This window comes from Macrotis lagotis, chromosome 6 (assembly GCF_037893015.1).
Source record: "Macrotis lagotis isolate mMagLag1 chromosome 6, bilby.v1.9.chrom.fasta, whole genome shotgun sequence".
Lineage (NCBI taxonomy): Eukaryota > Metazoa > Chordata > Mammalia > Peramelemorphia > Peramelidae > Macrotis > Macrotis lagotis.
Window position 1 is genome coordinate 69,371,768 of NC_133663.1, and position 14,626 is coordinate 69,386,393.

At 43.9% G+C, this 14,626-nt stretch overlaps 1 protein-coding gene across 11 annotated transcripts in view; it reads left to right on the forward strand.

Annotated features, from left to right (window-relative positions):
* Positions 1–14,626, forward strand: part of TNS1 (tensin 1) — a 324,376-nt gene that overhangs the window by 153,809 nt on the left and 155,941 nt on the right. For all 11 annotated transcript variants that reach the window (XM_074191391.1, XM_074191392.1, XM_074191394.1 and 8 more), the window contains one exon: positions 6,646–6,687. Coding sequence is in view for 3 of the 11 variants with exons in the window: in XM_074191393.1 (XP_074047494.1) it covers positions 6,646–6,687 (42 nt within the window). In the remaining 8 variants the exon portion in view is untranslated. The remainder of the gene's footprint in view (positions 1–6,645; positions 6,688–14,626) is intronic.

The window sequence follows — 14,626 nt, forward strand, 5'->3', positions numbered from 1 at the left end:
CTACTGTTTATTATTGGAATACTTGGCATCTCTTTCAAGGTTACCTATTGCCAAAAAACCTCTCCTCTCTCTTTTTACTAGTCCTCCCAACCTCCCTCCATTTAATAGCTAGTTAAGTTTCATAAAGAGCCGTCTACTCTATAACTCTGCCCATATGTTGAACCCTGAAGGGAGATGGGTTGGAGATGGACTTCTTTGTTCCCATAAATGATGTTGGACTCTTGACTTGTATGTGGTTCATGGACATCCATGAAATCAGGTTGAATCTTCTTGTGTCCTCAGCTCACCGGGCAGTGCTAGACTCACTGGGGGTTACCACAATGATTCAAGAGATAGCCAACAGCCAACACTCTCTAGCCTCAGGCCTGGAAGAATGAACAGAATGGGTGGAACTGTGGTCAAGGCTGGCTTCAGTTGGGTCTCCTCTTGGAAGGGAAGGAAACCAGTGGGCCCTGACAAATCTGGGTTGGTCACAGAGTTTGACTGAATGTGGCAGCTGTGAAGTGGATGGGGGAGCAAGGCAGGAAGCTATTGGGGGGGTCATGGAGCAGGTTTGTTTGGGGCTGAGAGTAGGCTATAGAGCTATTTTCTCAAGCTTGGAAAATCTGGGCTATGCTGTTAACTCTCCCTTTTTTCACTTATCACATAAAGGTTGATAATAGCTATGTTGGCTCTTCCTAGTCCTCCCCTCATCCTAGTATCGTAGCAGTAAATAGAAACCTGGGGAAACCTCTCCTCCCAGGCAGCCCCACCAAGAAGGTTGCTGGCACATTAGACTGTGTTTGAGTACACCCAACATGCTAGACATGTGCGCTATGGAAAAATGTAAGCAAGACTTCCCTTACATAATGGTGGTGGGGTGGGGAGAAGAACATTGGGGAAGAAGATCAAGACAGACAGGGGCTAAGTGGGTGGAGGGACTGGGGAAATGCCTTGGGGTTTCTGCTTAGGTATTGCACAAATCTAAGGGCAAGGACTTTTCACTTTTTGTTTAGTACCAAGCACAGGGTCTTGAGGTCTTGACTTGTCTAATGTTTAACGATTGCCCAACTGATTGATTGATTGAGGCGAAGAGGTGGTTAGGGCACTAGACTGAGTTCAAATATAGTTTCAGACATTTACTGGCTGTGACCGTGGGCAAATCACTTAACCACTGCATGACTCAATTTCTTCATTTGTAAAATGAAAGCACTTTATGGAGATATCAGGGTCCTTGTGAAGATAAAACAACAAAATACTTGTAAAACTTTTTTCAAAACCTTAAAAAATTCTATATAAATGCTGGCTGTTATTGTTAGTAACAGTAGAGTGGGGATGTTGACACTATGAGGGATAGAGGATCAGGTCTCACCCTGAGAAGATGGTGAGGAAAAGGATGAATAGGGAAAACAAATCTTTCCTTTCCTCTGAAAAATGGGGCCTTAGGGTGGGAGACAGACTTGGACATGTGGAACCAAGCTAAGTGTTTTAGGTGGATGCTTATGTTTCTGAGAAGAGTGAGGAGGAACTGGAAGATGTAGACTAAGGGATGGGGGGAGGGAGCTTCCCTTTCCCTCTTAAACTATCTAGTCTTAGTCCTTTGGGGGTGGGTACCCTCCAGGGAAGAGGAGTCATTTCGAAAGGGTGAGAGTAGACAATGCTCCTCAGATTGAGGAAGTTAGAACTAACAATCTCTAAGGCCTCTTCCAGAAATGATGTCTATATGTTACAGGGCAATAGAGTGCAATGAATCTGGGGGCAGATTTTGGCTAAGTCACTTCCCTGGGCTTCAGTTTCCTTCTCTGTCACTCTGTGATGAGCAAATGATTTCTCTCACTCACTCCCCTCTTTCCCCTCTCTATCACTCTAATTCCCTTCCCCTTTCTCTCCTTTTCTCACCCCCACCCCGGTACAGTCTATGGGTCTCATTTGACTTATTACAAACTCTAGTGGGCCATTCTAGCTCTATCTGGTAATCACTGGGTCCATCCCTATCCTTGGGATGCCTCTGATTCAGTGACTGATGCTGTTTCCCGTGCTTTGACAGCACCATCCCATGGTTATTGAGATGCAGTAGCTGAGATGTGGGTCACAAATCAGGAAGGATTGGGATGGTTCTGTGAAATGTTGGGATCAGGAGTAAGGCTTCCGTATATTCTCTAAGGGATTTTAAAGTTGATGAGACCCCCATCTGTTTAGATGGGGAGTACATGAATTCCTTTCCAGATCAGATAACATACCATCTGGAAAGGCATCTTGTGTTTTGTTTTTGTGTGTGAGGCAATTGGCATTAAGTGACCTGTCCAGGGTCACACAGCTAGGAAGTGTCAAATGTTTGAGGCTGAATTTGAATTCAGATCTTCCTAACTCCAGGGCCTGTCTCTATCAACCACATTACCTAGCTGCCTCTTGGAGAAGGATTTAAAGGATGGACTAAAGGAAGAAGGATGAAGGGACGTGCTCTCAAGCACCCTTGGAGTACATGAAGCAGAGAACACCAGCATGGCAGGGGGGCCCTTACCCTCCCTGGCACATTCCAAGCCCTCAGAGCGGGTGGACAGGGGCCAGAGCCGCCAGAGGGAAGGAGAGGGCCTTTTAAGGAAACATTTCTCCATTAAAAGAAAAAAAAAAGAAAGAAAAGAAACACCCAAACAGAAAACAAAGCCGGAGGTCCGGCCAGTATGGAATGCACAGCTGAGGGGGTGGAGAGATGGGGAAGGATGCTGGGGAGCAGTGCATTTGAGGGAGACCCAGACATTTGGGGGCCTGACCTTGGCCACTCTCTATCTTCTTGGTAGGATCACCTCTTTCTAAAGGCAGCTCTCCCTCTTGTGTTGCCCAGTCTTTCCCTGTTTCTATTCTAATTCTTTGTACTAAGAACTCTGGAGAAATCCTGGAGTAAGGGGCCTGGATACCTGAATCTAGCTCTCAACCTTGTAGAAAAATCCCTTCCTCTTACTTTTTTGAGATGGGAGGTTCCTGCTTTCCCATCCACTTCAGAAGGCTTCTTTCCCCATTCCTTCCATTTAAGTAGTGTCATCTTCCCCAGTCCCAAACCATAGGATTTAGAACTGAAAGAGACCATGAAGTTTAATTCAACTAAATTGAATTCAACTAAATTTTAATTCAAGTAATTCAACTCATGGTAAGGATGAGAAAATTGAGGTCTAGAGAGGGGGGAAATGATTAGGACCATCTAGGTAGGAGGTGTCTTTTGACTCTGAATCTAATATTCTTCTTCTGATTATACTATATTGACATCACCAAACCCTCTGGGGTTAAAAGAAAATCTCCATTTTAGCAAAAATGGTCAAAGTCATCTTTACAGAAAGAGGTTACAGAGAGCTGGAGGCAACATTTCATCTCCTTACATAGTTGTGATGATTTCTAAAATCTGACTTCAGCCCATTCTGGAAAGTGATTACTTCTTAGAGATGGACTCTTAACTTAAAGAGTTATCTTTGAAAACCTTTTCCCTACCTTCTCTCCCTCCTTCCCCAGACCTAGAGGGATCTGAGGTGGGGGCATGGTCAAAGGATTCTTTTTTTTTTTTTTAGTTTTTTTTTGCAAGGCAAATGGGGTTAAGTGGCTTGCCCAAGGCCACACAGCTAGGTTAATTATTAAGTGTCTGAGACCGGATTTGAAACCAGGTACTCCTGACTCCAAGGCCGGTGCTTTGTCCACTGCGCCACCTTAGTCGCCCCCAAAGGATTCTTAAGGGAGGAAATGAATCCTAGAGAGTCATCTAAGCGGAGATAAGAACTCACAGACTCAGAGTTTAGAAGGTGTTGGTCTGAGCCTGGCTTGTTCCTTTATGGTCCAGGGGTGAGGAAGACAGAGGAAGGGAGGTGACAGAGAAGCTGGTTCTCTTTAGAAATAGATTTCGCTTGCTCACGTAAGTCTCTTTCCCTGTTTCCCTCTAGTCTGGGGGCTTGCCTTCCTTTCTGGGGATTCCTCTCCCTCTGTTATGTGGCTCTTTGGCCCTCTCCCTGCTCTGTTGTCTAGATCCAGGGCTCTTAATCTTGTTTCTTTGACATCCCTTTGACTGTCTGCTAAAGACTATGGATAACCTTCTCAAAATAATATTTTTAAATAATGTATTTGTTAAATTTCAGTTTGAGGTTAGTGAAAATAAAGATGTGATGGTTTTCTTATCTAATATTATGGAGTTCCCCTATAATCTATAATCTAGTCCTCCAGACTAAAGGAAAAGGGGAACAAAGGAGAGAGACCTTTATCCTTTTGGAAGTACCTTTATTCATAAGCAAGTGAGGTCAATAATCAAACTGATCATTCATTTTCCAAGGTCTCTTTGATTTCTGTTCTCACAGACAATTTTTTTCTGGAGGAAACCCATTGCACAGAAAAGGAAAGTAAAGCCCAAGCATTTGAGTTGCCCTGGAGTCACACAAGGAGAGGTAGTGGTTGTGATTTGGAAGTCAGAAAGACAGTGTCCCAAGTCTACTATTTTACTGAGTATGTGACTCTGATAAACTGCCTTTTTGGGTCTCAGTTTCCTCAATATTAAAATGAAATGGATAAATGAAAGCTATGATTTTCACCATCTATGACTGGGACTGGGGGAATAAAATACTCTAAAAATAAAATGAAATGGGGGATCTTTAGGGTCCTCACCAGGTCTAGCCTTCTGTGAGTTTCTGTCTGGGCTGAGATAAGAACTAAGTAGTTCCAACTGCTTAGACAGAGACTCTTTTCACTGACTTCTGTTTTCTTCCCATAGTATGTCTGGTGATGTGTGGGGTCTTCCCTAATACCATTGGGGTGGGTGCTGGTCTGGATTGATCTAATGGGCTTGTTTGGTGAAATCTGGCTTTTAGCCAGTAGGACCCAAGAAGGAACCCTGAGGATCCAGGCTGCAGGGACTGGTCCCAAACCAGAGATCTTTCCCTGGCTTTGCTCCTAACCTGGCTTGTGGGGACAGCGGCTGAGGCCCATGGGCTGGCACCCTTTCCACATCTGTCTGTGTCCTTTGCCTCTCAGACATGGGGGGGGGGGTTGGGGGCTGAGATGGAGGCCGGGCAGCCGCCTATGATGTGACAGTTACAGATTGTGCCCAGTGCCCGCTCTGAGGAGGGCTGGCCAGCTTGCCAGCGGGCCAGAGGGAAAGTCTCCCCCTCTGGCCCCCTTCCCCTGCCGGCTGGCCTGGGGAACCAGAGCCAAGGCTGACGACTGTGCTCCAAGAAAAACGTGTCCCGGGCTGGAAGGAAAGAACAAGTTGAGACTTTCTGATAAATGGCCCTGCTAATTGTCAGGATAATGGTTTGGCTGCCCTGACTGGGAGGGGGGATGTTATCACAGGGAGGAGAGAGTTCCCTCCCTCTCTCTCCATTCCTTTGTCTCTCTGCCTCTACACGTCTCTTTTTCTCTTTTCCCTCTTCCTCTTCTTCCTCTCTTTTCCCCTCTCCTCCCCTCCCATCTTCTTCACTTCACTTTACTTCTTTTCCCCTCCCTCCCCTCCTCCCTTCCCTTCCCCTCTCCTCCTTTCCCTTCTCCTCTCCTCTCCTCCTCCCCTTCCAAGCCTTCCTCTGTCCTCCTTCCTTCCCCTCCCCTCCCCTCCTCTTCCTTCATCTTCCCCTTCCTCCATTCCTCTTCCTTCTCTTTCCCTCCTTTTTCCTCCCCCCCTTATTTCCCCCTCCCTTCCTCTCCTTCAGAGCAAATGAAGTATCTGTAAAGTATCTAGTGCACAGTAGACACTTGATAGACAAATGCTTCTTTTCTTCCTTCCTTCTCATTCTGAAGATGGCTGGATTTTAATAAAATCAGGAGAGAGACCCGGGTTTGCATACATTTTCTGCTGTTTGCTATGCTTGTGACTTTGGGCAAAGCCCATAACCTCTTTCGTCCCATTTTCCTTTTATGTAAAATGAGGAGCCTCAACCTGATGGCCTCCGAAGTCCCTGCAGGCTCTAATTCTAAAATCTTATTATGCTACACACATTTGTGTAACACTTCAGAATGGTTTTTTAAAAAATCCTTCATTGACTCTCTTGGTGCTTCTTGCCCAGAATCATTTGCTTATAGGGTTAGAGAGCACTTGAGAAACCAAGTCATTCAGAAGTTCTTTACCTGGGATCTGTGACCATTTAGAATATCTATATAATCAGAATAGTGTTTCCCAGAATTCCTTTTGTGATCCTCTGTATTTTACTTTCTGCATTTAAAAACAAGCATTAGGCTTTACCTGGAGGGATTGGGGACACACACACAAATATGAAAAACCTCTGGTCTAGAATAGCCTTCTTATTTTACAGAAGAGCAGCTGAGGCTCAAAGGATTTAGGGGCTTGTTGAAGGTTCCATAGCTAGGAAGTGTCGGAGCTTGGAGAACTCCAGACTTTTGTCGGGACCTAAGACACAACTTTGGGAGTCCTCTTTTTACCTGCTGGGTGGGATAGTCCACCTGGGAAAAAACAGGAGAAGACGAAGACAAGGCAAAGAACATTTGGCAGTCATAATGGGCAGGAGATATGGGCCTTAGGAGGTGATGATATCTGCTTCTTTGAAGACCTTTCAGTAGGGATTACCATACTTGACTGAATGGGGAGAAGGACTTGACCTGAGCTCTGGAAAGCTCCATTGGTTCTGCTTTGACCAGTGATGCTGATGATGGAGCCTAACCTTGTCCTTTCTGTTTCCTCCTTTATAGGTGGCTGCCCCCTGCATTCCTCCTTCTAGCCATGAACTGGTGGTGAGTAAGAGCCTTCTCCTTATCTTGCCTCAACAGCCTGCTGAGGTTAAGTCTACTGTGTTTGGCATGTGTGAAAGGGGATGGGGCAAGAGGAGGCATTCAGGGAAATTTGGGTGGGAAGTAAAGGCCAGTGACTTCTGTGTCCCCAACCTAGATCAGGAGGAAATGATCACAGCCCCTTATGAGACACAGCCTAGGAGGCCTTCCTCCACCCTGCTGTGACCATCTGTAGGCCCAGAGATGAGGTCTCTAGAGACAACTTCACAAGGGAACAGTTTCTTTCTCACTGGTCCTATCCAAGTTCCCGCTGCCTTTTGATTCTTATAATAAGGGCCAGAAAAATATTGAAACTGGAGATGTGGTGCTATCATTTTCCCTGTAGACTTCTAGAGTAAATGTTCTTAACATGGAGTTCCTTGGACTTGTTTCTAAAATATATTTGGATAACTATATTTCAATATAATTGGTTTCTTTTGTAATCCTATATATTGTATTTTATTCAGTAAAGAACATTATTCTGAGAAGGGCTGTATAGCCTGCCAGAGGAGTTCATGATGAAAAAAAGATTAAGAATCCCTGGAGAGGCCCCTTTTGACTAGTAATAGTTATATTTAATATAACAGTTATCATTATTATTATCATATCTAACATTTATATTGTGCTTATTATGTACCAAACACTTTCCTATAATTATCTCATTAGATCTTTACAAAAATTCTAGGAAGTAGTATTAATAGCCTCTTCTTACAGATGAGGAAACCGAGGCAGACAGAGGTTAAGTGTCTTGCCCAGAGTCACATAACTAGTAACTTCTGATTTGAATTTAGGTCTTCCTGACTCTAGGCTGTTTTTGGAGTTGAGACCCTCTTTAAACAGAGGTGATTGGTAGCTTGACTTAAGTATAATCTTTCAAAATAAAAAAAATTAGTTTCTAGAGTTTTCCTCTTTGTATTTTTATCCTTTTATTTAGTTTTTGGTTAGGGGTTTCCACAACCACATCCTAATGGTGTTTGTAAATTTTGCAACCCCCTGCTTTATCCACTCTGGCCACCTGAAAACTATCAGAGATGTTCACCCTGAGCCCCCATAATTATGGACTGGGGAGAAGGGGGCCTCCAGCTTTTGACTGATCCCAGTTCTTCTCTAGGAAGGAAGGGCCCCTTTCCTTTGACTTATTCCTCCCCATCCTGAGATGCCCCCCCTTTCTATTCTTTGTTCCTTTCCAGAGTTTTCCAAATTATCTTTCCCCAGTTCTTTAAACCACAGCTGGAGACAGACTGAGTTTTGGAGGTTGGAAGGGGGTCTTGTGTATATGGTCTTGGAAGCCTTTGGGTGGGATCAGACTATAGAAAAATGAGGAAGGCCTGCAGAGGGGAGAGAAGGCAGCAAGACAGGGGAGAGCCTGGATGTAGGGGTTGCTATCTCCAACTGGCTGCAACTTTCTGGGGCAAAGTATGTCTCACTAGGAGACTCGTTTCCATACCTGTAACAGTTCTCCAGAGATGGGTTTCTAGACCTTAGGTTGATTTGTGTTCTTGTTAGCACATGTGAGTAACTGTGATTGATCAGATGGGTTTGAAGCTGTACCAGAAGGCACTCGGGTTAGATGCCAGGAAGAATTAATTGCTTGGTTGAATAGATGAATAGATGAAGGTAGCTGGGGGCAATTCCTTTACTCTAGTCTGTTTTAACTCATATTTATTAAACCCCATAAGAAACTGTGCTAGACCATGGTGTTGCAAAGACAGAATCAAAAGGAACTATTGCTTTCAAGTATTTTACATTCCACCTCAGCGGAATAGATCCCACCAACAAATAAAGATACCCCCCAGACTTGTGATCTCATCAATTTGGGTGTTTCCCCCGAGGGTGCAGATGGAGACTTCTCATTGGCTGCCCATCCTGTGTGACTCACCCATGTCCCCTCCCCAAAATTCACTGTAGGGAGACAACCAGTATACTGGAGACCTTCCTCAGTTTCTCCTGTCATTGCTGAGGTGGGAACAGCTCCTTTCTCACTGGTCCTGTCTGAGTTCCTGTTGCCTTTTGATTCTTCCACTAAGGACCAGAAAAATACTGAAATAGGAGATGTAGTGCTATCTTTTCCCCTATAGACTTTCTAGCATAAATATTCTTAAATTGGAGTTCTTTGGGCTTGTTTCTCACTCTTCACCTGTGACCAGTCCATCTTCCCTTTTTATCATTCTTTTAACACATCCTTTAACCCTCTTCGTCTTCATTCTCTATGAAGTCATCCTGCACCTACCCACCATGCACTTCTCCACTGCCCCCTGAGGGATGCTCCTCTGTTACTTCTTTGGAGACGGTGATGCTCTGGATCACAGATAGTGATACTGTGCACATATCTGTATTAAAAAGACAGGTCTTTGCTGCTGTTACAGAAAACTTGGGGTCAGCAAAAATGCCCTTCATTTAATTTGCCAAAGACAAAAAAGCAGTACACAAGCTCAGAGACTCTGCTGGAAGTGAGAGAGTCTAAGAGTGTGTGTGTGTGTGTGTGTGTGTGTGTGTGTGTGTGTGTGTGCGCGTGCTCACACACATGTGTGTAGTACATTTCTCAATTGGGTTGGAACACAGAGTTCGTGAAAATAATTTGTAAAAAGTCTGGAAAGGTTTAGGATAGGCTTTAAATGCCAAGCCAAGAAGTTTGTATTTTGTGCTCGAGGGAACAGGGGACCACCAGAGGATTTGAGCAAGAGGGTGACTTGGTCAGATTTATACTTTAAAGATCTTCCCTGGAGATTTTTCATAACAAAAGAGATACTTAATCATTTCTCCAGGGGGAGAGGAGGAGGTGGAGGAGGAAGAAGAAGAAGAGGAGGGCTGGTGGATTTGAGTTATAGCGGGTGCCCCATCTTTGAGGATGGGAAATAGAGAGCCTTGAAGATCTTCTGAGGTAGTATGGTGCTGTGGAGAAGGTTTCAAATTTGGAATCCTTCCTCTTAGTACCTGTATAATATGAGCAAATTACTTTACATTTCTAGATTCAGAGATATCTATGAAATGAAAGGGTGGGACCAGGTGGCTTCCCAAGTCCCTCCTAGCTTTAGAATGGTCATCCAGGCCAAACCTCTCATTTTACAGTTGAGTAAATTGAGGCCCAGAGATAGTAAATGACAAGATTAAACAAATAGTGTCAGAGGAAGAATTTGATTAGGGCTTCCAGAACCAATAGTATGCTTCCCTCTGTAATATGTTGCTGTTGAGGAGACCTGGGCTCTGGACAGAGCCATAACTCAGAGTAGTAGGAGGGTGTTTGAAGTAACTAGGTTTTTGTTTCAGAGCACTAAAATGTGGAGGGTTATTTAAAACACTTATCCTTCAGCAATAATAAAAAGAAAAACAACTGGTTCAGCACCTCATTAGCAAAAAAAAAAAAAGTTAAAATAGGAAGCTACTTTTTCTTCCCTACCAACAGTCATAACAATTCCTCCCTAGGGTGGACCTGCCCTCTTCAAAGAACACTCCTTCCATCCTCTAATCTGCCTTGGTGATCTCCCTGGCAACTGTCTTTCCAGTACGAGGGCCTTGGAATATTCTGGGTCTCTCTCTTTCCTATTCACAGAGTGGTTTCTAGTGGAATCTGCCCTGGGGGAGAGTGTATTCCCTGAATTCTCCTTGCTCTCCACCATGTATATTTTCAAAAGTAGATCTCATGACACTTGTATTTTGTGAGGCTTGCCCTAGGTACCAGCATTGCCAGTTACAACTCTACAAAGTATAGATTTGGGTGCCCTAGTTCGGGAAGCTGGATTATGCTCAGAAAAAACCAACTAGACTTTAGAAGGTTATCAAGGCTATGTTGCAGGAAGATCAGTGGAAGGGATTTGGAATGTTTAGTCTGGCTAAGAGGAGACTTAATTGGGGGGATAGATCTTGAATTTGTCACGTGGAGAAGTGTTAGATCACAGTGTTAGATTAGAACTATCCCAAAGTGGAATGTGGTGAGTAGGTTCATCTTCATTGGCAGTCTTCAGTAAAGACTGAATGACCCTTTGTGGGGATATTTGAAAAAGGAAATTCTTGTTCAGGTATGTGTCAGACTCAATGACCTCTGAGCTGAAATTTTGTCCCTTTGGGTTTTAGTTTCCTCCTCATCTGTCAGATGGGGAATAGTCATATGTACTCCACCCTACCTCAATGCTAATAAATGTGCCTTGAAAAACCTAAAAGGTTACATATTGTTATTGCTGTTAAGTGTGGTCGGCTAGAAGGGGAAGGATCAAATACTTTGACTTGGACATTGACCTGGTCTCTGAAATGGTCAGTGTGGGTCCCTGCATGCTTGCTTCCTGCCTTTTCTTGTTTTGTCTTCTGTTGTTGGAGAGCTAACTTGTCTTGGTAGGGTTGGACCAGCCCTTCCCGGGGCTGTGGCAAAATTGCTTTCAGAATTTGAATTTTCTCTTACTGATTGTTTTGTTTTGGGCTCTGAAGTCCTAGTAGTTTAATTATCATCATATTTGCTTGTCTGTTTTCAGTAATGCTCCCCTCTGCTCCTCCTCTCTCCCTGCCTCCCCTCAACTTTTCTCAAAGGGGTTGTATCTCCACCCAGATGTGCCCTCCAGATGTGAAGTATTCATCACACACAGAGCAGGATTTGGGCACAGCCAAGCCTCCTTATGGAGCTGGTCATATAACAGCATCAGAGGGCAGCATTAGCTATGGGGTTGAGTTGAAGGTTTGGCCCAAGCTGGGATGGACTTAATGGGATGCCAAAAAAAGATGGTAGGGGGATATTTTGAAAGAGGGGTGGGAAGAAGTAAGGCAGTGGAGGAAAGAAAGATATAGTCCAGCTCCTACACTCCAACAGAGCTACCTCTACTCTCCTTTCCTCTCCTCCCTTTCCCCCACCCCTCAAGAATGGAATGTCCTTGCCTAACCCAGAGGAACAATGGGTGGTCCAAGGGTCCAAGGGAGTGCCAGCTAGAATGCCTGAGATGTAGTAAAGTCTCAGCTCCCTCACTGCCATGCCTTTGTTTCTGGAAGGATCAGGGGAATGGGCTGTAATGGCAGAGGTTAGGCATGGAGAAGGATAGAGGGAGCGATAGGATGTATTTATGAAAGTTTGATTTTTCACAAAACTCCTATTGAAGGGCAATCTCAACATGGACCCTTTTTGGAGGTTAGAAACAGGCACTCTGAGGTGGGCTATTCATGGCTAATGACCTCGTGTCCACAAGCTATTCAAGCCAACAGCTCCTGCTCTCTTCATAATGATATTTGCCAGGGCCTGCCACATTTCTGGGAGAGGGCGAGTGGAGAAACAAGGTCACAATTCCAGAGATTTCACATTTCTAGGGAAGTGGAGGGTTTGAGACATTTCATTAACCCATGTGTGGGCTGCCGGAAGCTCTGCTCTCAAACTAACTGGAGTTAGCAGGTGATGGAGAGAAAGATGGAGAGAAGATGGAGAAAGAATTTCTAGGACTTGGCACAGGTTTAGGAGAGAGAGAGAGAGAGAGAGAGAGAGAGAGAGAGAGAGAGAGAGAGAGAGAGAGAGGGTCAAGTGATTACTTTTGCTTATCCTTTTAAATTCTCTGCCCCTCTGACACAGTCTCTGTCTCTAATGATAATAATAAAAAGAATAGAAAATATCCATATAGCACTTTAAAGTTTACAAAGCAATGAATATATGTTAACTCATTCAATACCCACAGCAACTTGGGGAAATAGGTGTTATTGTCTCCACTTTATTCATGAAGAAATTGAGACACAGAGAAGGTCAAATGATTTGTTCAGGGTCACTCAGCTGTAAAAGAGGCAGGATTTGAACTCTAGTCTCGTTGGCTCCACCTAGTTGCCTCTGTTAATTTTATTTATAGAGATATCTAACAAAGCCAGTATTTCAGATCACTGCTTCTGGGATGTGGATTTGGGAAACAGAGAATCTGAGTTCAAATTCTAGTTTTGCCTCTTACTGGACCAGAGACGATCCAGTTCCCTCTCTGGTCCCCAAATTTTGTCTGTAAAATGAAGGGTTTTTACTAACTGTGTCTCTAATCCCTTTGTGTTTCCAAATCTATGATTCTGTGATCCCTTACCCTCCTACCTCTTACTTCTCCTATAGCTTGGGTTCCAGGGTGGGATTGAGAATTCTGGCTCAGTCAATCAGTGTTCCTCTTGGATCTTGCCAGCTGGACACAGTTTTCACTCTGTACCCAAGCTGCAGGCCAAACTGGGCAGAGTGGCTTAATCTTCAACTTCTTACTCATCGGGGATCAACCGAGGCCTGGAGAAGAGAGACTTCCCCAGCTACCTCCTTCTTTCCAGGGACCAGCAAGAGGGAACAGAGAAGAGAGAGGGTCTGTTAGCTAGAGGATGACCAGGTCTTTGGGAAAAGCCAATGTGGCCTTTCTCAGCCTTTTGAAAAACTTAGTCAACAGGGGCTTCTGGGAGAGGACGGGTATGTGTTTGTCTGAGTCAAGTCCAGAGAGTTTGGTGACCAAGGTCATCTGGCTACCAGACCTCTCCTGGACAGCTTCCAGCCTCTGACCCGGAGATAGGGATCTCTGCTCTGGGAGCTGTTGCCAGTTGTGTCTGAAAAACCCAATTATACTGTCTGTAGCCATGTGACCCAGAGTCAGAGGAAGTAAGGCAAGAGGCTGAAAAGGGATAACAATATAGTATAGGATGTTAGAACTGGAGAGAGCTTAGACAATAGCCTGTTTAACTCCTCATATTTTACAGATAGGCAAACTGAGGCCCAGACTGGATCTGAAGTATGAGAATCTGGATGTGTTTCCTGGTCCCACCACTTTCTGGATGACCTTAATTATATCAATTGAAGGCTTTAGATTAGAGCCTCAAGTCCTCTTGTGATCCAGACCTCCTGGCTCCCTTTACTCTTTACTTAAAGACTTTAAATCAAGTTCATTAACCAGGCTACCATTTTGGCCCTCTGTATTCAGGTATGATTGCAGATGTTTCCATGTGCTTATGCGTTGGTTCTTGGAGATGGGAACAGTGGAAGAAGAAGGGCTAGGGTCAGTGGGGACTATAAGTAGAACCAAGATAGGTGGCAGCCTGGAGATTTCAGGAAACCTCTCTCCCCACCGTGGAATGACTTTTGGTGCTATCTGTAGCTGATGTACAGCAAGTTTATTGACTCATAGATTATTAGAACTAAAAGGAATTTTATATACAGATTATCTAGCCTATGATCAATTAGTCATCGAGTCTTCTTGATTCTATTTCTGCAATGTCTCTTCTTTCTATTGCCTTCGTAGCCACTGTAAGCAGTCTGGTTCAGATCTGATCAAACACTTTCCTAACTTATCTCCTCGACTCTCCCTATGCAGAGTACTCCTTGAATAATCTTCTTAAAAGAAAAAAAAGAAAAATTCTTGTCATATCACTGTTCCATCCAAAAATCTCCTGTGACTCACCATGGAAATGAAGTAAAAGGAATAAAATCTCAACTCGGTCTGCCATTGAAGGCTCTGCAGGATTTGCCATCAATCTACTTTTCCTGGATTATTTTCCACCTTTTTCTCTACTCAAATCCTATGCTTCAATCAAACTGAACTAATTGGTTTCCTCTAAAGTTCTGGGTTTCTCCTCTTTTATACTTTGGCACCCTCTCCTCATAATATCCTTTTGTTCATATTCAACCTTTTTTTTTTATTCATGCCGATGCCTTAAGATCCAGTTGGAATGACATTTCCTTTAGGAAGTTTTTTGTCCTTTTCTCATTTTTGTCCTTCCTAGTGCTCCTTTTTAGCCTCTATAGCAATTAACAATAGTTTGTCTTGTTTTATAGTTATTAGCATTTGTGTCTTAATATCCTTTATAGATTATGAATGATTTGAAAGTAGGGATAGTACCATGTTTACATTTGTACTGATTCTTCCCCTCAACAATCAGCATAAATAGATAATTGTCCATAGTGGCACTTAATATAAATTTTAGGAATGAATTA